Source organism: Pantherophis guttatus, chromosome 15 (genome assembly GCF_059756535.1).
Source record: "Pantherophis guttatus breed Tessera chromosome 15, ASM5975653v1, whole genome shotgun sequence".
NCBI lineage: Eukaryota > Metazoa > Chordata > Lepidosauria > Squamata > Colubridae > Pantherophis > Pantherophis guttatus.
This window is the reverse complement of record NC_142077.1, coordinates 15538576-15562490: the sequence shown is the minus strand read 5'-3', so window position 1 is coordinate 15562490 and position 23915 is coordinate 15538576. Positions and strand designations below refer to the sequence as shown.

Sequence of the window (23915 nt, the reverse complement as noted above, 5' to 3'; positions counted from 1 at the left end):
TTTTGAGTTCTAACTGACTTCGAGAGGGATCCCTGCATATCACACCTCACCTTGAGGGATGTTTTAGTATGCAGGGCAGGTAAGAGATGAAGAAGCCTGTGGTCAATTGAGGCAGCTTCCAGCTTCTCCCATAACTTAGTCCTGGGAACCGTATCAAAGGCTGCCTTGAGATCTATAAAGCAGGCGTAGAATGATGCAGGTCTATTTGATATGTATTTTTCCATCAGTTGATGAAAAACTAAGCACTGATCGGTAGTGCCTCTCCCCTCTCTAAACCCAGCTGGCTCTTCAGCGATCAAATTCTCCAGAGCCAGCCACTCTCCATCTGGAGGTGTTTTCCATCAGGATGACCAGGGAGAAGATTAGCCTGACAACTTTCTTCTTGATCAACCCATGCTTTCTGGGAATCAACCTCTTGTTTTCAAAGAGTTTATGAATCATCTTTTTCTTCTCTATTCATTTTATTTGTCATCTGCTGTAGAAGGTTCCCTATAATTGACCAATTGTATCAATGATATTTTCTCTATGGTTTGTCAGTATATGATGGACAAATTTTTCTCAAAGTTTCTCATTCACTTATGAAGATAATGATAATATTTGTATCCTAATTAAGCATATTTGGAGATTAGACAATTGTAGAAGAAAGATTCAATGTGGGATAAAAAACAAAGTTTTCTACTTTTCAAATTCCTGGATGTTCCCATTCTAGTTTCATCCCTTTTTGGAGAAGAATGAATTTTGGAATATTTCTGATAAAAAACTGTACTTGGACCAAAATGGAGAGATAACAGGAGATCTGGGCTTTCGTGGCTTCTTGGTTCTCCCCAAGGAGGATGTCATGGAAGTGACTCTGGCATATTTTGAAAGGCAGAGACTTTCTATCAAACAAGATGCTCTTTCACAGCTAAAGTTGCTCAATAAGGTGGGAGAAATTTTGGTGTCTTTTCTCTGTTTTCCAAAGCCTGAGGTCTCATTTCAAGTGGGCAAAGCAGGAGTGAAATGCTACCAGTTTGCTCTGGTTTGGGCAAACTGGTAGTAAAAAATACTTTTAAAAGGTTAGAAAAAGGTTCCAACGATCGCACGGCACAGTTGTGATCATTGGAACCTTTTTTTACTTTTTTATTTTTACTTTTTTTTATTTAAAAAGTTTTAATAATCAATACAACAATTTTCTCCCCCCCTCCCCCCTCCTACCCCCCCTCTCCCTCCAACCCCCCTCCCCCCAACCAACTACCCCCCGGACTTCCCAGAGCAAAAACAGGGTATAACATGACAAACATAAGCTAAAATAAGCTAACTTTCTATGGTCTCCAAACTCCCTCTTGGTCTTTAACTCCCCTACAACTAACTAATCATATTTCAAAAAGAATATATAGATTTAATTCGTAAGCTATTTGAAACTTTTTAGTCCGATATTTGTTTTGAATATAGTCAATCCATCTTCTCCATTCCAATATATATCTTTCATTTGAATAGTCCTTCAAATACGCTGAAATTTTGGCCATCTCTGCTAGATTCACTACTTTTAATGTCCGTTCTTCAATAGTAGGCAGGTCTTCCTTCTTCCAGTACTGCGCCACCAAGAGTCTGGCTGCAGTTATTAAGTTCAGAATCAACTTAGTCTCTATAACAGTACAATCTGTAATTATGCCTAACAAAAAGAACTGTGGCGTAAATTTTATCTTCTTTTTAAGATTTTTTTTTTTTAATTTGATTTATATGCCGCCCTTCTCCGAAGACTCAGGGCGGCTTACAATGTGCTCAGCAATAGCCTTCATCCTTTTGTATATTTATACAAAGTCAGCTTATTGCCCCCACAAACTGGGTCCTCAATTTACCTACCTTAGTAAGGCTGGAAGGCTGAGTCAACCTTGAGCCTTGGCGAGATTCGAACCCTGCAGTAATTGCAGGCAGCTGGTCTTAATAACCAGCTTAATAACAGAGTGCCTTAAACCCCTGTACTAATCCACCATATTTTTATCCAAAATGCCTTAATTTTTTTACATGTCCACCATATATGATAATACGTGGTGTCATCACATTCACATCTCCAACACTTAGGTTGCACACTTGGATACATACAAGCTAGCTTTTTAGGATCCAAATGCCATTTATAAAACATTTTATAGAAATTCTCTCTTAAATTTTGGGCTTGTGTGAACTTCACATTTCTAACCCATATTTTTTCCCATGTTTCCATCATTATTGATTCTTTATTTTTATTTTTATTTTATTTTGAATTTGTATACCGCCCTTCTCCCTGAGGACTCAGGGCGGTGAACAGCCAAGTAAAAACATCAAATACAAATATTAAAATACAGTTAAAATATACATATATAAATTTGGCCCCATTGATTAAAAACAATAAACAAAACACTTAAAAACACTTAAAAAAAATTAGGCCAGCCCGGCTTGCTGGAAAAGGAAGGTTTTAAGGGCACGGCGGAAGGCACCGAGGTCTTGGATTCTCCTTATCTCTGGAGGCAATTGATTCCAGAGGGTAGGTGCCCCCACAGAGAAGGCGCTCCCCCTGGGGGTCACCAGCCTGCACTGTTTGGCTGATGGCACCCCGAGGAGGCCCTCTCTGTGGGAGCGCACGGGTCGATGGGAGGTCGTCGGTGGCAGCAGGCGGTCTCGAAGATAGCTAGGCCCTATGCCATGGAGCGCTTTAAAGGTGATAACCAACACCTTGAAGCGCACCCGGAAGACCACTGGGAGCCAGTGCAGCTCGCGCAGGAGCGGTGTTACATGGGAGCGCCAGGCTGCTCCCGTCACTACCCGCGCTGCTGCATTCTGGACCAGTTGGAGCCTCCAGGTGCTCCTCAAGGGGAGCCCCATGTAGAGAGCGTTGCAGTAGTCAAGGCGAGAGGTAACGAGGGCATGAGTGTCTGTGCACAGGGAATCCCGATCAAGAAAGGGCCGCAACTGGCGGATCAGGCGAACCTGACAAAAGGTCCCCCTGGTTACAGCCGTCAGATGTTCCTCCAAGGACAGCTGCCTATCCAGGAGGACTCCCAGATTGCGAGCCCTCTCTGTGGGGGCCAACGACTCGCCCCCAATAGTCAGTGATGGAGTCAACTGACTATATCGGGATGCCGGGAGCCACAGCCACTCAGTCTTGGAAGGGTTGAGCCTGAGCCTGTTCCTCCCCATCCAGATCCGCACAGCCTCCAGGCACTGGGACATCACTTCAAGGGCATCGTTGGGGTGGCCTGGGGTGTCATCAGCGTACTGGTGGTATCTCACCCCAAAGCCACGGATGATCTCGCCCAGGGGCTTCACATAAATGTTGAACAGGAGGGGCGAGAGGACCGACCCCTGAGGCACTCCACATATAAGAGGCCTTGAGGTCGACCTCTGCCCCCCTGCCAACACGAACTGCGACCGGTCGGAGAGAAAGGAGGAGAACCACCGTAATACGGTGCCCCCCATCCCCAACTCTTCCAACCGGTACAGCATGATACCATGGTCAATGGTATCAAAAGCCGCTGAGAGGTCTAACAGGACCAGAACAGAGGAACAACCCCTGTCCCGAGCCCTCCAGAGATCATCAACCAACGCGACCAATGCCGTTTCCGTGCTGTGTCCAGGCCTGAAACCCGACTGGAACGGATCTAGATAGGATGTTTCCTCCAAGAATTGTGGAAACTGTCGCGCGACCACACTCTCAACAACCTTCACCAGGAAGCGAAGGTTGGAGACAGGACGATAGTTGGCCAATATTGCCGGATCCAGGGACGGCTTCTTGAGGAGAGGACTCACCACCGCCTCTTTCAAGGTGGCGGGGAAGTGACCCTCACTCAACGAAGCGTTGATAACACCCTGGAGCCAGCCTCGTGTAACCTCCCGGGAGGCCAGTACCAACCAGGAGGGACACGGGTCCAGTAAACATGTGGCCGCACTAAGTCTCCCCAAAATCCTGTCCACATCATCCGGAGTCACAGCATCAAACTCCTCCCAGGTAACATTCTCAAGACTATTCCTCGTCACCCTGCCCTGATCTACCCAGTCAGAGTCCAAATCCCCCCGGATCTGAGCGATTTTGTCATACAGGTATTGTCCGAAATCCTCCGCCCTGCCTTCCAAGGGATCCTCCCGCGCTCCCGGATAGAGCAGGGAGCGGGTTACCCTGAACAGGGCGGCCGGACGATTCCCTGATGACGCAATAGAGGCGGAAAAGTAGTTAAACTTTGCCGTCTTTATCGCCACTAGGTAGGTCTTAATATGCGACCTTACCAGTGTTCGGTCAGATTCAGCGAGACTGGCCCTCCAACCGCTCTCTAGGCGTCTTTTCCGGCGTTTCATCTCCCTCAGCTCCTCGGTGAACCAAGGAGCCGCGAGGGATCGACACCGGGTCAGAGGCCGCAAAGGCACGACTCGATCCAAGGCCCCACCAGCCGCCCGATCCCAGGCAGCTACCAGGTCCTCGGCCGAGTCGTGTGCCAGATCTTCAGGAATTGGCCCAAGCTCCATCTGGAACCTATCAGGATCCATCAGGCGCCTGGGGCGGATCCATCTAATTGGGTCCGCCTCCCTGCGGCGGGGTGTAGCGGTTCGAAGGTCCAGACGAAGGAGTGAGTGATCTGACCATGACAAGGGTTTCATATCTATATCCCCTATAATAAGACCACTCAACCACTGGCCAGAGACAAAAATCAGGTCCAGCATGTCCCCCCCTGTGAGTGGGGCCATGAACTAACTGGGTCAGGTCCATGGCCGTCATGGAAGCCATGAACTCCCGAGCCATCTCTGACGTTTCACCAACGGACGGCAGATTGAAATCACCCATGACCATAAGCCTGGGTGTATCAACTGCCACCGTGGCTATCACGTCGAGTAGCTCAGGCAGGGCCGTTGCCACGCGGCAGGGAGCCAGGTACGTAAGCAGCAAGCCCATCTGAACCCCATGACCCCATCTCACAAAGAGGGACTCACATCCGGCAATCTGTGGCACAGTGGTCTCCCTCGGACCCAGACCTTCGTTAATAATAACCGCCACCCCCCCGCCCCTCCCCTGGGCCCTCGGCTGATGGAATGCTCTGAAGCCTGGTGGACACATCTCAACCAGAGGGACCCCTCCCTCCGGGCCCAACCAGGTCTCCGTAATACCCGCCAGGTCCGCTCCCCCCTCTTGAATAAGATTGTAAATGAGGGGGGCCTTATTTACCACGGACCTGGCGTTGCACAGCATCAGCCGGAGGCCCAGGTCCTGAGTATCTGAGCCACCTAGTATCTGAGGGGAGCCTTGAGGACCGGGGCATGCAATCGCTCTCAAGTAGCGAGTGCGCACCCCTGGCACAAGATAAGGTCCTCTGCTCCCGCCATATCTGCCCTCCCATCCACCGTGCTGATGACATCCCCAATCCCTCGTCCTGTGCCCTCCAGACCGTTACCCTGTGCCAGGCTGGGCCCTGACCTAGGTGGATTACCCCCCCATCCCCTTTGGTCACCTTCCCAGTTCCCCTTAAAAGATTATTAAAAACCTTAATTAAAAAACCCCTCAATCCCCGCTTTAAAACATGCCACCTCTCGGGGCTCCAAAGCCCGTCCTTAAGGTAGGCCTTCGATAGAGTGGAAGGCCATCGCCGCGAGAGGGGGGCATCTCGCAGCGCAAGCAAATCTGCCGAGGTATAAACCATACAAGTATGATGAGATGGAAAAGGGGAACCTTGGATGTCAGCAAAATTTAAAGATAGTCATTGAGGTGAGAGATGGCAAAAGAGGCTGGCCAGGATGAAGCTGGGGCCCCTTCACTCTCTCACAGTGATGGGGCGACCAGATCAGATGGTTGCAGTGCAGGCGGATGGCCACAGCCATTCTCTCACCGCGACTGGATGTAAAAGGCCAACAATAGTCACTCTCTCCCTGCAGATGGAGCAGCAGTCCTTGACCTAGACTCTCAGCTTCTCCCTCCAGCCTGCAATCTCTCCTCCCCCGAGCCAAGGCCTAAAGGTGGAAATCGGGCGGCAGGAATAAACTAGCCAGCAGCAGAAGGAGATAGAGAACAAACATAAAAATCCAGGAGGGTGATAATAAAGTCCCAGAGTCAGTAGTGATGGAAAAATGGGCCGACCTAATAGAGAGTCCAGGTAGCAACGGGGGGGAGGCCATTTTCATAGGGGGGGGGGGCGAATCCAAGGGGGAAACCAGATGGTAATTGGAAATCCCCCTCTATCACTCCCCAACTCCCTTCGATGTTCCGGGCCAAATCACCCCCAATAGTCCTGCCCGTTTTCTCCGAGCAAATTCTGCCACGATCTTCCCAGGTCTCGGTCCATGTAGGGGGGTTTTCAGGTGCAGCTGACCGCTGGGCCATACACCCCGAGCCTCAAATCTAGGCTAAATAACTGTTTGAAGCGGCCAACAGGCCTCCGAGCCTCTGGGTGCCGGGTCCATCGCCTTCCCGCACCCCCCCTCCCCCGGCAGCCCAGCTTTTTTTTTTCGGCCACCGTCAAATCGAAGGGAGGCTTGGGTCGCTATAGATGATTCCCTCGGCTCCCTCAGTTCTCCATCCGGCTCAGTTAGACTCCCCAGACCACCTTAACTCCTTCACCTCCTACAGTCAGTCCGTAGGATGAAATGCCCGATCTCCGGGGCTCCGCAGCTGTGGAGTCATCGTGGAGGCCGCAATCGCCGCCGCCGCCCTCCTTACAGCGCTCCGATTACGTCTCCTCGCTGTAGCTCTGCCATCCCAGGGCCAATCCCGATAAGGGATGGCACATCCGAACCGTCAGACCATCGGCATGCTGAACGTGGGGCCCAAGATCACTAAAACAGCCTCCGACGTTTCCAAAGTTCTCCTTTTCCCCATCAACCTCAACAGCGAGCCCCTCGGAGGTCCGCCATCTTACGCATGCGCAGGGAAAATTCTTCAACATTTTGTGCCTACTTTATCATACAATCCTTAACTAACTCGGTTTCTGAATCTATTTCTACCAATGCATTATACAACCTTTTTATATGCATTTGACTTTGATCTCTAATCTGTTTTATCAAAGTCTCCTCATTTTGCAGGAAACCAATTTTCTGATCTTCTCTCCATCTAGCTTGCAATTGTACATATTGAAACCATGTTCAAATTGTCCTTTCTTCTCTTAGCTGATTCAAAGATTTTAATTGTCATATACCTCTTTCCTTGTTAAGAAGCTCTTTATATGTAATCACATCCTGCCTATGCTCTACACTTATATTCTCTATCGCGTGTCTGGGTATTGCCCACAATGGTAACTTCTCGTTTAATTTATATTTATACTTTTTCCAGACACGCAATAGAGCATTCCTTAATATATGACTTTTAAAAGTCTTGTCCACTTTCTAATCATATAATAAGTAAGCATGCCACCCGTAGACCAAATCATATCCCTCAATATTCAATATTCTTTCTTCTGTTAAATTCATCCAATCACTCATTGCTGATAAAACAGCCGCCTCATAATATAATCTTAAATTAGGCATTTTGAGACCTCCTCTTTCACGTACATCCTGCATTATTTTTTGTTTTATTCTCGGTCTCTTCCCTGTCCAAACAAAATTATTAATACCCTTCTGCCATATCTTCAAATTCTCATCTTTTTTAAGTATTGGTATCATTTGAAAAAGAAACAAAAACTTAGGCAAAACATTCATTTTTACTGCTGCTATTCTTCTTAACAAGGATAATTGTAATTTTTTCCAATTTTCCATCTCTCTCTGTATTTTTTGCCACAATGGATCATAATTATAATTAAATAATTTCGCATTTTTTTTTTTTAAATTTGATTTATATGCCGCCCTTCTCCGGAGACTCAGGGCGGCTTACAATGCATTAAGCAATAGCCTTCATACTTTTGTATATTTATACAAAGTCAGCTTATTGCCCCCACAAACTGGGTCCTCATTTAACCTACCTTAGAAAGGATGGAAGGCTGAGTCAACCTTGAGCCTGGTGAGATTCGAACCTGCAGAAATTGCAGGCAGCTGTGTTAATAACAGGGTGCATTAAACCACTGTACTACCAAGCCTCTTTGATGTCATAATATAGACCCCTAAATACTTAACTTTTTTTACAATTTCAAATCCTGTTAATCTTTCTAATTCTTCTTTTTGATTCATAGTCATATTTTTGGTTATTATCTTCGTTTTCCCTGCATTTATCTTGAATCCAGATACTTGTCCATATTGATTAATTATATCCATTAAACCTGCAACCGACTGTAATGGTTGGGTTAAAGTAACAACCAAATCATCTGCGAATGCTCGTAATCTATAGTCATACTGCCTAATCTTAATTCCACTTATTTTGTCCGACCCACGTATCTTACTTAACAAAAATTCCAAAGTCAAGATAAACAATAATGTAGACAAAGGGCATCCTTGTCTTGTTCCTTTTTCTATATTAAACGTATCTGTTAAACTACCATTAATTATTATTTTTTTACTTTTCTAAAGCATTTTTTTACTACCTACAGGTATTCGCCGGTAGTAAAAAAAAAAAGCTTTAAAAAAGAAAAAAAAGTTGGCCAAGCCCACCCAGTCACATGACCCACCAAGCCACGCCCACCAAGTCACGCCCACAGAACCGTTAACAACGAATTTTACATTTCACCACTGGGGCTAAGCCTAGGGTCTCCATGGTGGTTGGCCTCCCATGCCAGGTGGTCTCATCTCATGGAAGCTCTTCAAGAGATGGGACCTAAGTGGCTTTGCCATGTTTTATGGAAACCTTTCAAGATCTTACTGGTCAGAGGTTTCTTTCTTCATCACAGTTTTATTCTACATTAAAAAATCTAATGGAATAAAAGCTTCCTAAATCTTTTACAATAAACTTTGTTCTCAGTTTTAATAATAATACATCATCATACATAAATCTTTTTTCAATTCCATCCCTCTAGATTACATTAAATAGAAAAGTCCTTTATTGCAGTGTTAAATTCCAAAAGCAAAAGGGAGGAACTACATGAAGAATCTGCCAGTTGTTTTACCTCCTGCATCTGTTTAGAAGTAGTCAGAGGTTTCATATTTACCCCAATGAAGACCAGAGGCTACTTATCTCCATCCATTTCTCCCTCCATTTTCCATGGACGGAGAGTCCTAATCTCTTTTCTTTGGCATTCCTTGTTTTTCTCCTCAGTCCCTGCCTCAGTCCAAATGTGTGGAAAGTTGTCATCCTGGATTTGTCAAGAGGGCTCGAGAAGGAGAGCCAGTTTGCTGCTATGACTGCGTTCCTTGTCCGGAGGGGACCTTCTCCATGCAGGAAGGTGGGTCACACCAGAGGAAAATGGGAGGCTTTCTGGAACTGGATCCAAATTAAAAAACAGATTGAAGCTCGCCTGGTTTTTTATTTTTAACCTGCACAATTTCTTATCTAAATGGAAGTAAAATGAAAAAGACTTAGAAGGAGGGGCTGGGAAGAGATGGGAGGAGGAGGAGGCAGACTGGGCAAGCTTTACTAACAGCAGAAGAAATATCTTTTCTGCTTTTTAGTTTGGATATGTGTTGCTAAGTTTACCTTTCTAGGAACATCTGAGTTCTTTGAAACTTGATGAATTGTTTTAGGTCCACCTTCTGAAAGACCTTGTAATCCACTGTATATTGGATCCTCCTTTGGGGATCACTGAGAAGGTGTCACTGGTCTATAATGTTGTGCTGTGGATAGTTATGGGAGGAACTCATTAGACAAATAATCTGCCTGTCATATAGATCAATCAATCAGAAAAGAGCTGGAAGGAACCTTGGAGGTCTTTTAGTCCTACCCCCTGATCAAGCAGGAGACCTTATGCCATTTCAAAGGAGTGACTGTTTAATGAAATTGTTAAGAAATACTTCTTGGAAAATGCCTGGGGTATCAGCTGTTATCCAAAGAAGGTATTTTCTGTAAGATAAAAGGACAGAATATTAAAGAAATATTGCTTTTTTTGCTTTCTCAGATATGGAAAAATGCACCAAGTGTCCAGATGATAAATACCCAAATAAGGACCAAGTTCAGTGTATCCCCAAAGTCGTAACCTTCCTGTCTTATGAAGAACATCTGGGCATCATCCTGGTCTCTTTTGCTCTACTCCTCTTCCTAAACTCAGGCCTTGTTTTAATCATCTTTATTAGATACCGAGAAACTCCCATTGTCAAAGCCAACAACCGGGACCTCTCCTACATCCTCCTGGTCTCCCTCCTGCTTTCCTTCTTGTCTTCTTCTCTCTTCATTGGTCAACCAAGAAAAGCCACCTGCCTTCTCCGACAAACGGTCTTCAGCATCATCTTCTCAGTTGCGGTTTCTTCTCTCTTGGCCAAAACCATCACGGTGGTGTTGGCCTTCCTGGCCACAAAACCAGGAAACCGAGTGAAGAGATGGTTGGGGAAGAGCTTGGCCAACTCCATCATCCTTTGTTGTTCTGCAGTCCAAATTATCATCTGCTCCATCTGGCTGGGAGTTTCTCCCCCCTTCCCTGACTCTGACCTCCACTCCCAGCCTGGAGAGATCATCCTGCAATGCAACGAAGGGGCTGTTGTCATGTTCTACGTCACCCTCAGCTACATGGGCTTCCTGGCTGCCATCTGCTTCACGGTGGCTTTCCTGGCCAGGAACCTGCCTGGGGCCTTCAACGAAGCCAAGCTGATCACCTTCAGCATGCTGGTCTTCTGCAGTGTCTGGGTGACTTTTGTGCCCACCTACCTGAGCACCAAAGGGAAATCCATGGTGGCTGTGCAGGTCTTCTCCATCCTGGCCTCCAGTGCTGGTCTGCTGGGCTGCATCTTCATCCCCAAGTGCTACATTATCCTTCTGAGGCCAGACCTCAACACAAAGGAGCAACTCACAGCCAGAACAAATATAAAAACATGAGATATAACACCATTATGATAGTGGAATAATTATTAAAGTTTATTTTATTTGAAAGGAGACATTAATTATTTCCATTTATATAGTATGCAGGAAAAAAAATCATATCTATATGTTTCAAAATGGGAAATTGTTGAATGACTGGAATTCTTCTAGCTCTCTTACCTTTCAGCAAAATAAAGAGAACTCTGTAAGAGTCATTCAGAGAAATTTTCTGTTCAGCAACAACTATTGAATGTGACACCTTATAAAAAATAATTAGGGCACTTGTTCCTACAGCTAAGTGTGTGAGAGAGAGAGAGAGGAGGAAAGAGGTAAGGAGGAAGCTGTGGGAACCAGCCTGGTTCCCTGATCCTCTCCGTGAAAATGCCGGAATGATGTGAAATGCCATGTTTGACTGGCTCTCAGCTGAAGAGGGAAATCTTCATCTCTCTTATATAATTCTTTCTTGATTTCCTCATAAAAAAGTCCTTTGCAGAAAATGTTCAGCAGAACAGCTGTCTGGGATTTCAGTTTGGGGTTTTTATCTTGGTGTATACTTCACACCAAAATAAAAATAAATAAAGTAAATAAAAGAATCAAGTGTATAAAGAAATTTCCACTGTGTTTTTAACTTTCCTCCACCAGAGAAATAAAATAGCAGTTTTCAGGCCCTTTAATTTTCCACTCTACAATTTCTACCTAAAGCTTTTTCTCTGCTCGTCTTCCAAGCTTGTCTTGTCTGTGAAGGGCTGGAGAAGATGCCCAGAGAAAGGGGACCCGGAGACTCTCCCCAGGAGGAGGTTGAGGGGATCCTGTCTAAAGGCAGCCGCATCACTGACCAGGTCACAAACCTTCAATGCTGCATAATATTCATCCAGGTCCAAGAAGGGGGTGAATGGGGAGGGGACTTCCTGATTTCTAGGGAGAGGCACCCATGGAAGCTGTTCTGCTCTCCAACCACACAGATTGCTGATCAATTGGGAATCAATGTTTAGTTCTCAGAATGGCTCCTAATTGTGAATAATTTGCAAATTCCATTTTAAGGAGATAAGAAAAACTCTGATGGATCAGACCAAGATCAGTGTAAGATTCACAGTGACCACACAAATCCCTCTGGTTCTCCCACAAGCAGAAGGCAGAGAGATTTATGGCTTTGCCCACCATGGAACTGGTCTTTTCCCACAATTTCACTTTCCTCCATCAAACCACACAATATTGGACACTCGGCCATCTCACAGTCTAGGAATCCCCAATTCTGGCATCCCACATTAATCTGAGAAAATATTTTCCATGTTTCACACCCGCAATCAGAAAGCACTAAGGCGGGACTGGAACTCAAGAGCCTCCTGGGGATTGGCCCAAAGTCACTTAGGGAGATTTCATGCCTGTGGGAAGATTAGAACTCAGAGCCTCCTGGACCTTGGCCCAAACTCCCCCAACTGGCTTTCCTGCCTAAGGCAGAGCTAGAACTCCCAATCTCCCAGTGATTGTCTCAAAGGCGCCCATTTGGCTTTTATTTTAGAGCTGGTTTGAAAACTTTAGTGAGGGGAGAAAAGTCCCTCGGCTGGCTTTGCTTCTCTGCACCCTCCCCGGGCGCTCCTGCCCCCCCTTCTCCCCCCCCAGCACCCAAGGCTCCTCCTGCCCCTGCGCCTCCCTTCTCCCCACAGACGCTGCGAGGCGGGCGGGCGAGGCGGGCGCTGCGGAGGGGGCGGCGGCGGGGAAGCCGCGCTTGGGGGGAGCGGATCGGCCCCCACGGGGCTCCCTGGAAGGTTTCGCCCCCTCCGAGGTGGCGGCCGTCGGGCGGGGAGGGGGGGAGGGCGGCCGGCTCCCCGCAGAGGCCGGAGGGGCGAAGTCGGAGGCTCCTGGAAGGAGGAATCGCCCCTTTGAGCTGCACCCAGATGAGGGGCTCCCCTCGTCCCTCCCGCCCCCCCCCCCTCAGTCCCCTCTCCGCTCTCCGTCTGATCCGGCGCTCCTGCTGGCAGCCGCTGCCCAGAAGCCCCGGAGGTCCCCCCCCCCAGGACTGAGAAGCCCCTTCCTGCCTCCGCCAAGGGCTGCGCTGAGGCCCCCCCAGACCCCCCCAAGACCCGCATCCTCTGTTGGTGGGGAAGCTGCGGGGGCGATGGGGAAGCTCAGCCCGTCTTTGCTCCCTAAACTCCAGGCGGCAACACCTGGGCCAGGCGAGGGGAGAGGAGAGGGGGGCCCTCCAGGTGCAGAACCTCCCCCGTTACTCAGAGACGGAGGCGCTGAGCGGAGGAGGTGGGGGGGGTGGATGAAGCCGTTAAAGGGAAGCGGGGGGGGGAGAAAATTGGGGGGGGGTCGGTTGATTGGCGGCTCAGCGTGGTGCGTCCTCCGCGGGTGGGAGGCTGGAGGGGCGACGGCAGGCGAAGGCTCCTCTCCAAAGGGCGGGGAGGGGGTCGGGGAGCGCGGCGCAAAGGCTTCAAAGGCAGCGGAGGGGCTGGGGGGCTGCTGTGCCTCAACCTACTCAACCTAGTAGACACACGGATGGATGGACAGCAAAGCGCCTCCTCACCCCCCTCTTGCCTTGCCCAAAGACAGAGCCGTGGCGGCCGCCCCTTGCGTGTCCCCCTCCCTTTGCACCCGGGGACAGTGGGGACAAGGACACCAGCCCCCCCCACGAAAGTCCTCTCCTTGTAGGGTGTGTGTGGTTCCTTCTGTGCCAATGTCTTTAAACCTTTCTGCCCCAAGCAGGCTGGGCAGGTCCTTCTCCAGGATTGTTCGTGGCCCCTGAACGCCTTGAATTTCACAGGGGAAAATCCTCTTCCCGGGACTGGGATGCTCTTTCCTTGATCATGGGGCTGCCTTCTTTATAGCTGCCCAGGAGACTCTGGAGATCCACCATCTATCTCCACACTACACGGCTCTTCCCCAATCTGTACGGTGATGTGCATTTTTTTCCTCTATGGGCATCAGAATGCCCTATTATTCTGTGCTCAAAGGCTCTCTTCGGGAGGAAATTTGTACAGGCCATTGAAACTATTTATTCTAGAAATTCAGAATTTCTAGCTGGGATTCTAAAGGTTCAACCTGACGAAGTGTTTTGTAGGATTGACAGAGTTTATCGAATCAACTCCTGGATTGCCAAGCAAAGGCAATTGCCTAGAGACGTGGTGATTTATTTTACAGATAAGGAAATTAGGAATAATATCGTGCAAAATTCCTTCAATTCTAATTTGCAATTGTATGGAAGAAAGATTTGGATTTACAAGGAACTCCCACCTAAGATATTGATGGAAAGGAAGAAATTTGGTTTTCTGGTGAATGAGTTAAAAAAGAGAAATATCCCATTCAGGTGGGACGCCCCAGTTGGTATTATATTTAGATACCAAGGAGAAAGATATCAGCTAAATACTGTTGAAAGAGCGGAAGAATTTTATCAAAATAGGTTGAAAATGAACTTAACATCTTCAGGTATAATACAGGATAAGCAGAAGGAGCTGGAAATAAAGGTAAAATATCGAATTACAGAGACTGTACCAGATGAATTGCCTTTGGATTTATTGGATACCCCAGCTGGACTATCTACAAATTTGAGAGAAGTGGCATCTAACCTTAATGTGATGACTTATCAAGGCAAGGATAAGCATGGAAACCAATTAGGGGATATACAAGGGATAAAAAAGAAACATGAGATACAAAAACAAAACCTACAAGACCAATCTACAAAGCAGAATAAAAACCGACCAGATGCTACACAATTTGTAGAAAGGAAACCAGGATGGAAACCAAACCCACAAAAAGAAAAGAAAAAAAGAAATAGGTGGCATAAAAATAGAAATTTCTAAATCAGGCAACAGTGAAGCCAGTGACTTTAAAATATGAATGATTATGTGTAAACACAGAAGAGGCGACGTATTGGTTAATATCATCCTGAGGATTGTGGCAGATCTCTGCATGGCCGTAATCTGGGGACGTGAAACGAGCCTTAAACTGATGGATTTGAACTATCCGTTTTGGAATTTCTTTTTGTGTTGATAAACATATTATATTATCTTGAATCACAAGGCAAGAGAATTATGCTGGGGCATGCAGAAGATCGGGTTGTTACCCACTACGATGATGGGAATTAATAATCCTGATGAAACCCACAATTATTACTATATGGAATATAATTATAATGTCACTCGGGTGGTTGTTTTTACTTTTATACATATAAGAAGATATTTACTACTGATGGGGGCAGATATGATTGAAGATCCTGAATAAACTGTTGCACCAGCAAGCTATGTTACCCGATTATGGATGTTGGTTCTACCAATCCAGTGGAAAGACCTCAAAGAAGATACTATATGGATTATAAATTTAAAGTCATTGTCTTTTCTTTTTTTTTATTTAGATATAATGGAAAATATAGACATATATTTTTAAGTAGTGTGGGCAGTGAATCAAAGATATTAAGAAATGTTGTGTATGGTAATTTTGCATGATAGTGGGTGAATAAGCCAGTTAGTAGATTGATTAGTCTAAGAAAAGGGATTTTTAAGTGATATATTTAGGGGAGTGGAGGAAATGGATAGAGTGGAATAAATGTTAAACTAGATTTTATGGGGAAGGCCGCTTTGAAATGTTATAGTAACATATATAGAAGATTAAATGTTAAAGTAGGACTTATCATATAGTTTTAAAGTGGAGAAGTTATTCTATAATGTCATAGTATAATGTCTTTTTTTTTTCCTTTCTTTTCTCTTTTCTGAAATGTATGGATAAAGGGGGATGTTATAATATTAATAATATTTTTAGTAAGTAAGGGTCAATATCTAGAGGAGGGAGTAAGTAATCTGTTATGAATTAGGTTTTTTTTTTGTTATGAAGAAGTCACGGGGGGGATGGGTGGGGAGGGGGGTTAGGGAGGGGGAGGGAGAGGGGGAAAAAAGGGGGGAAAATTTGTATTTGAAAACTTTTTCAATAAAAAAAAAAAGAAACTATCTATTCTAAACAAACGGCAAAAGTAATTGTAAGGTCCCAAAATACACTTGAGTCACCAGAATGCCAAAGAGAGAGACTCAAGACAAGGCTTGCAAAAAAAGCAGATTTTATTTATGGCCAAAACCAAAATACTGGGTGGAACTATATCCAGAACATACAGATACAATGCATGCGAGGAGATAGCCACACCTTGGGGAAGGTATGGCGTCCTTTTATACCCTCAGAGACGTCAGCTTAGTACCCAACTCTGGCCTCCCAATCCAGGCCCCTGCATTCCTTGTTGCCCTGCAAGGGGGAATAGAGACTTCCCAATTAGTCATCTTGAGCATTTCTTTGTTTATTCAATTGGCCACTTAGGCCCCCTGGCCCTGGAAAGTAGGAGTCTATCCAGATCAACATAAATTAGGACTGAGATAGTACCATGCTCTTAGATGGCACAAGAAAAAAAAACAGGGAGAAGATTGATATGGGTTCAGGTCAAATGGCAGGGACATGTTTGACAAATACCAGATACATTACAGGCCTAATAACAGAATATGTTTGTTACAGGAGATACAAATATAAAGGCATAATATATGTGATACAAATACAAAGGCATATGTGTATTACAAGAACCTAATGGTTACAGAATCTAGTATACCAGTATATCATATCCTAGCATTATTTATTATATCCTTATTATTGTTTCCCTTCATTATCCTAACCTATCCTTCTATTCTGTTCTCTTCATCCCATCCCATTCCTTTTCTTTCCATTCTCCTTTCTTCCTCCTCCTCCATTTCTCCTCTCCTATCATATTCACTAGTGAATAAAGAGATTTTAAGCTTTATTATTAATTCAAGCTACCTCTCAGGTCTCAAAATTTTTTCTAAGAGCCGTAACCATTAGAGGAGAGCGCTGTGGTCCCTCTCAGCCGGGGCTTCCGGTGGCCAGCTGTTCGTGATGTTCTTTTCCCTATGTTTTTCTGTAGCTATGCTTGCATTTTGGTCTGTGACCGTAAATAAATTTATTATTATTAATTCAAGCAAATTAAACCAAAATGCAAATGCACAACGTAAAAACATACACCCGAAGTAGGATGATACCCAGCCTCCCCCAAAACTTTCTTACTGAGGACAACCGAGAGACCCGAAGAGGGCGGCCAATTTCCAGGGGACCCAGCGCCAAGCTCCATCCAGAGGCTCCCAGGTCAAAGGCAACTTCGGGGCTTCCATCCCAGTCTGGACTCAGGACCTCCTGCCTGTTTGCAGGGCACCTCAATTGGGGGAGCCCAGCCTGGCTGCATGGAGACCCTGGTTGAGGCCCCCTCCCAAATGCCTGGGAGACGATGGAGAGGAGTTGATGCTTCTGTCCAGGCTCTCAGGGTTCTCTCTTCTCCCACCCCCCAGTTTCAAGTAGAAGGGAAAGGCAAGCAGGTGAGCTCAGAAAGAGCTCTAAACTTCTAAGAGACAGATTGTGATTTTTTCTCCACGCTAAGGAGATTCTAGAATCCAGCCTCCCCCACTCGGGCAACGGGGCAAGGCGAGAGGGGAGCACGGAGGCGCAGCTGCCTGGATGGTCTCTGGTGCTAAGCAGGGATGCTGAGGGTCTCCTCTGGATGGGCGACTACACCGATCGCTGCGGAAAAGCCAGCCAGCCAGCAGGAAAGCCTATTTCCCCCCAAGAAAAGCAGGTCCCCTCCTCAGAATCCCAGCTCCTCCTTCCCCTTCGCTCTGCCCCCCAGTTCCCAAACTCGCCCCTATTAGGACAACTCCACCACCCACCCGCTAGCCTAGCCAGATCGCTGCCTCGCCCTTCCCACAGGGGGCGCTCTTCCTCCCCATTGGCCAAAAGCCTTCAGCCCCACCGAGGCTCCCTCCACAGCCCCGGAGAGCTCCAGCCCCCCCCTCTCGCTCTTTGGACTCCCAGGCGCTGATATAGATTAGATAATTAGATACTTCGCTGATATAGATTAGATATTTCAAGACAAATTTGTTGCCAGATTGTTAACTTGTGCATTATTCCTTATAAAATCTATATAGTATTTAACTCTATCTAAAACCTTCTGGTTCTTCTGCAAGTTTAACTAACAAAATCATGGCATAAATTTTAGCCATAATATCTGTTAGTCTATTTGGTCTATAATTGCTAAAGTCCTTTTTAGATGGATAAAATGCTACTATTGCCAACTTCAATCTGACTGGATAGGGCAGGCATCATTTACGTGTGAAAATGAAGATGCCAATAGAGGCCCCAACAACCAGGGATATTTTTTGATCCGTTTGATAGTTGGTAGAATGTCTTCTCCAGGGAATGTATTGCTTGCATTTCAGGCCTTTTATGATTAATCTCAACATGAACATAATGGGGTAAAATATTGAGAATATGGAGAAAAGCAGCTCTTGGATTCCATGGAGAAGACATGATTGCATTTATTGCTCACCCATCACCACCCACCCCTCACTTTACCAGAGGGAGAAACACACACACAAACCTGTGGGACTTTGTAGGTGCCTCCTAATGTTGACATCTGGATGGAGATCTCTCTTTTAGCTGCATCAAGAAGAGCCAGAAGGTTCTCCTTCCTTCCACAGCCGTAGTTGGGGACATTGAATTCTCCAGTGGAGAGCATGTCCAGCAAGGCATCTGAAGTGTGGAAAGTGCTCAAATAGTTATCATGGATCTTGTAGCCAAGTGTGAGGTTGTGCAGGAGCTGGGAATTCTTGTTGAACGTTTGAATGTTGAAAATGAATCGTAAGCCATATGAAAAACCATAAACATTCCTATTGTTAAAACATGTTATTATAATCAAAAGCAACAATAAATACTGTTTTTAATATATAATCCTCTATTAGCCTACTGAGCCTTAAACCACCATTGATTCAAAAGCAATACACAAATATGGAAATGGGCTGAGGTACAGCAACTACAACTGATTCCACCACTACTTTAAATTTATTATTCAAGTGATAAATTAAGGATTGAAGTGAGAAAGGAAAATAATCTGCCCCACTTTCAGTTTTCTTAGGACCCATTTTTGGATTTGAGTCTCTTTCACAAAAATCAGACCACAGAGAGAAGCCATGGAAATCAAAATCATTCAGGAAATTGGACATATTCCCCAATATAGGAATAAATGAAAAATAAAAAAGAGAAAAGAATTAGAGTGTTAGAATGGAGGGACTGCAACCCCATCACCCTGAATGACTTACGAATCATGGAAAACAAACTGAAGAGAAGGAGCCACGTTGAAAAGCAACTTTGTATGTAATCTTTCCTTTCCACTGATGACTATACTGATTAGATGGTCTCCTGGTCTGTAGTATCTCCATGGTTTTCCATCCTGGTTCTCCAAACTGCATAGTTGAAAAAACACACACAGAGAGAGAAACACAGAGAGGTTAGAAAAAAAAGAAAACAAATGAAAAGGGATGGAGAAATCAAGGATGCCCCTCACCCCATGTGGGGAGGGGAGGGGAGGGGAGGGAGGAAAGGGGAGCTCAGGACTCTCGTGTTGCAGGTGGAAAGCTGATCTTCCATATCCAACTTCCATCTTCAGTAACCCAGGAATGCAGAAGCCCATATCCCATGTTCCCCTGCCGCCCTTTCCCATGCAGAGGCCAGGCAAGGGGGCTCTTGCAGGGATGCCAGGCAAGACTCTGCCCGGCTGAGTGGGGAGCCCCTCTTGGGAGAAGGAAATTGGGGAGCCTCGTGGTGGGGAAGGGAAACAGATTTGCCACAAAACCCACCAGGTTCCATCTTCTGTATTCTGGAAACGGGGGAGACCATATCCCATGTTGCTCAGCCACCTCTTTCCATGCATGGGGCACTCAGGGGGGAAAGCAAAGCTCAGACCCACGGAGAAAGCTCAGGATGGCCAGGAAGGAGGAGGGGATCTGGGGCATTCCTGGGAAGAGACTAACCTGGTTTATGGGTCCCAGGGTTGAATGTTTATTTATTTATGTATTAGTTCAATTTATATGCCGCCATTCTCCGGAGACTCAGGGTGGCTTACAATGTGTTAAGCAATAGCCTTCATACTTTTGTATATACCTGCTTGGTAGGGCTTTCGGCCCCCCCAAGGGGTGTTCTTTTTTATACAAAGTCAGCTTATTGCCCCCACAATGTGGGTCCTCATTTTACCTACCTCGAAAGGATGGAAGGCTGAGTCAACCTTGAGCCTGGTGAGATTCGAACTTGTAGTAATTGCAGGCAGCTGGAGCTACTTAACAGCACTTTAGTCTGCTGCACCATCAAGGCTCAATGTTGGGGGGACGCAGCCCCCGGGGTTTCTCCAGCCTCTCTTGGGCTCCGTGTCTTTCCAGGAGAGGCTCCTATGGGGGAGAAGCCATGCAGGGCTGTGTCTTCCGAGGGGGATCCGGGGTTGCCCTGGGTGAAAAGACAGCCAGCTTTACCCAGGAGGGGACCCTCTATGACTCTGAGGAAGATGGGGGTCCCCCATGGCCTCTCCAGAGCCCCCAGCTGAGGAGACCCTCTTCATTGCAGCCTTTTGTGGGGAAGGGGCTTAAGCCCCCCTCCCTCTGCAATTCTGGGAGCGTTTGCCTCTTTCTCATCCCCCCCCAAAGCTTTGAATTTTGTTCTTTATTTGACCCCACCCCCCTTTGGCTTGGCTTCTTCAGCTTCTTCTCCATCAGGCTGAGGGCAGGGAAGCTCCAAGGCAACTGTCTCTTCTCCCCATTTGATTGGCTACAAGGTTGTCATGACGAAGGGGGCAGGAAAAGAAGCAGCCACTAGGGAAAAAGAAAGGCGGGATTTTTGTCTTCCCTGAGGACTGGAGGATTTGGATGCGAAATCTGATTTTATTAGGAAATCCTGTTCAGATGAAGCCCAGAATCAGAAGGAGAGAAGATACGGAGGAAAGGAAGGAACGTTTAAAAGATATATTATAAATGAGAGAAAAATTAAAACTTTGAGAGAACAAGAATAGAAAGCAGAAACTAAAAACAGATTTAAAAAAAGATTAAACTCTGTAGGAAAAAGAATTCAGCTTTATAAAGAGTGACTCTTGAGATACATATTGCGATTAAAACCAAAAAATTATAAATTATAGGCAGATATTTCTCTCTCTGGGAACAATGAGAATATATAAGTGATGTCCCAGTGCCTGGAGGCCTTATGGATCTGGATGGGGAGAAACAGACTCAGGCTCAACCCATCCAAGACCGAGTGGCTGTGGTTTCCGACGTCCCGATATAGTCAGTTGGTGCCATCACTGACTATTGGGGGTGAGTCATTGGCCCCCACGGAGAGGGCTCGCAACTTGGGTGTCCTCCTGGACTCACGGCTGTCTTTAGAACAGCATTTGACAGCTGTGGCCGGGAGGACTTTTTATCAGGTTCGCCTGATTCGCCAGTTGCGTCCCTTTCTGGATCAGGACTCATTAAATAGGTCACTTATGCCCTCGTCACTTCCCGCTTGGACTACTGCAATGCTCTCTACATGGGGCTCTCCTTGAGGAGCACCTGGAGGCTCCAGCTGGTCCAGAATGCGGCCGCATGGGTGGTTATGGGAGCGACGTGGCGCTCGCATGTGTCTCCCCTCCTGCGCGAGCTGCACTGGCTCCCGGTAGTCTTCCGGGTGCATTTCAAGGTTTTGGTTACCACCTTTAAAGCACTCCATGGCTTAGGACCGGGGTATCTACGAGACCGCCTTCTGCCACCAGTAGCCTCTCACCGACCAGTACGCTCCCATAGAGAGAGGGGCTTCTCAGGATGCTGTTGGTCAAACAATGTTGACTGGCGGCCCCCAGGGGGAGAGCCTTCTCTGTGGGGGCACCTGCCATCTGGAACGAGCTTCCCCCAGAGATACGGAGGATCCCGGATCTGCGCACTTTCCGCCATGCCCTTTAAACATTTTTATTTCAGCAGGCTGGCCTGGCCTAACTTCCCTTTTAAATTGCTTTTAAGTTTGTCTTATAAATTGGGGTATTTTAAATTTGTTTTGGGCCAAAGCATTTAATGTATTTTAAATGGTTTTTTAACGTTTGTACTATATGTATTTTATCTTTTGGCTGTTCACCGCTCTGAGTCCTTTGGGAGTAGGGCGGTATATAAATTTAATAATAAATAATAATAATAATAATAATAATAATAATAATAATAATAATAATAATAATAATAATAATAATACAGTCATAAGTGGGAGGAGATGGGTGGTGGGAACGATGAGAAGATGAATAGTAGTGCAGACTTAGTAAATAGTTTGACAGTGTTGAGGGAATTATTTGTTGAGCAGAGTGATGGCATTCAGGAAAAAACTGTCCTTGTGTCTAGTTGTTCTGGTGTGCAGTGCTCTATAGCGTCGTTTTGAGGGTAGGAGTTGAAACAGTTTATGTCCAGGATAATAGGATAGGATAGGATAGGATAGGATAGGATAGGATAGGATAGGATAGGATAGGATAGCATAGCATAGCATAGCATAGGAATAGGAATAGGAATAGGAATAGGAATAGGAATAGGAATAGGAATAGGAATAGGAATAGGAATAGGAATAGGAATAGGAATAGAAGAGTGGCATCAAACTCCATAGGTCTGGTTAACCTTTCCCAGCAGTCTCTGGAGACAAGAGACCATGTTGAAGGACAACAGGAGTCAATGCCCTTGTTATTCAAGCTTTTCATTTTCAATTGAAGCTTACCATATTTTTCAGACTATAAGATGCACCGGAGTATAAAATGGACCAAGATTTTGAAGAGGTAAACAAGAAAATAAGTTTTTGGCCTCTGCATGTCCAGTTTTTGCCCTCCCTGGCCCCCAGGAGCATTCTGCAGCTCTCCGAAACCCTCTGTGTGCCCCGTTTTTGCAAAAAATGGGCCCATTTTTGCCCTCCCCACCCCCCAGGAACACTCTGCAGGCCTCCCAGACCCGCTGCGCATCCCGGTTTGCGAAAAATGGATCTGTTTTTTGCAAAAACGGGACACGCGGGGCGGGGTTTTGGGAGGCCAAAAATGGCTGTATTCGGTGTATAAGATGCACCAACATTTCCACCCTCTTTTAGGGTGAAAAAGTATGTTTTACACTCAAAAAGTACAGTAGTTTCTCTCTTTTTGAATCAGAAAAGTACCTGGATATTCCACCTTCTACTGAGCTCTTCCAGGCCAGGAGACCATCTCATGGGGAAAATCCTCAGTTTTAACAAGAATATTGCATACAACAATGACTTCCAACCAGGCTCCTCCTTGTCAGTTTTATTCCTGAGTCATTCCCTGTGCTGGAGTTTCCTTTCCTCTCTTTGCATTCCTAACACTTTCCTTCTTTCCTTTTTATTTCACTTACTCCTCTATTAACGGACCTGTCTAATTTCCTGAATGGTCTGGATTTCCAAAGCTTCTCTCTTTTTCTCTTATTTTGTGGAAGTCGCTGGAATCCAAAGATGGGACAGAATGAAAACCGTAACAACTCCAGATTATTTTCCTCTCTCCATCCAAACTTGAGTTCATCATTTGAATGCTAACTTTTGTTTAAAGTAGTGATTGAAACGGTTGTAGTGGCCCCTGCCCAGCCCAGCCCCATATTTTTATAATTGTTGATAGATATTACAATTCCTGATCATTATAGAAACTGGTTCTTTTTAGAATTGATAAATGTTTCTCACATTAAAAGAATCTTCTTCCTTTTATGATAGATCTATTTTAATGATTAAATTATTTTGAATCCCCTTTAGTGGCCAGGTAAAAATTACTACTTCTACAAATAATGGTGTGTTTGTGACTCTTAATATTTCATGTTTTTATATTTATCTTGGTTGTAAGATGCTCCTTTGTGTTGAGGTCTGGCCTCAGAAGGATAATGTAGCACTTGGGGATGAAGATGCAGCCCAGCAGACCAGCACTGGAGGCCAGGATGGAGAAGACCTGCACAGCCACCATGTATTTCCCTTTGGTGCTCAGGTAGGTGGGCACAAAAGTCATCCAGACACTGCAGAAGACCAGCATGCTGAAGGTGATCAGCTTGGCTTCGTTGAAGGCCCCAGGCAGGTTCCTGGCCAGGAAAGCCACCGTGAAGCAGATGGCAGCCAGGAAGCCCATGTAGCTGAGGGTGACATAGAACATGACAACGGCCCCTTCGTTGCATTGCAGGATTATCTCTCCAGGCTGGGAGTGGAGGTCAGAGTCAGGGAAGGGGGCAGAAACTCCCAGCCAGGTGGAGCAGATGATAATTTGGACAGAAGAACAAGA

At 46.0% G+C, this 23915-nt stretch overlaps 2 protein-coding genes across 2 annotated transcripts in view; both read left to right on the top strand.

The window, feature by feature from the left end:
- The window catches only part of LOC148111981 (vomeronasal type-2 receptor 26-like), a 29310-nt gene extending 20021 nt beyond the window's left edge, over nt 1–9289 (top strand). The window contains exons 4-5 of the mRNA XM_087879420.1: nt 710–922; nt 9110–9289. Coding sequence (XP_087735546.1) covers nt 710–922; nt 9110–9289 — 393 coding nt within the window. The remainder of the gene's footprint in view (nt 1–709; nt 923–9109) is intronic.
- Nucleotides 9290–9907: 618 nt separating this feature from the next.
- LOC148111980 (vomeronasal type-2 receptor 26-like) lies at nt 9908–10870 on the top strand. Its single transcript, XM_087879419.1, has one exon. It carries the CDS (start codon nt 9908–9910, stop codon nt 10814–10816), a length of 909 nt encoding a protein of 302 aa, XP_087735545.1. The 3' UTR covers nt 10817–10870.
- The last annotated feature ends 13045 nt before the right edge of the window (nt 10871–23915 follow it).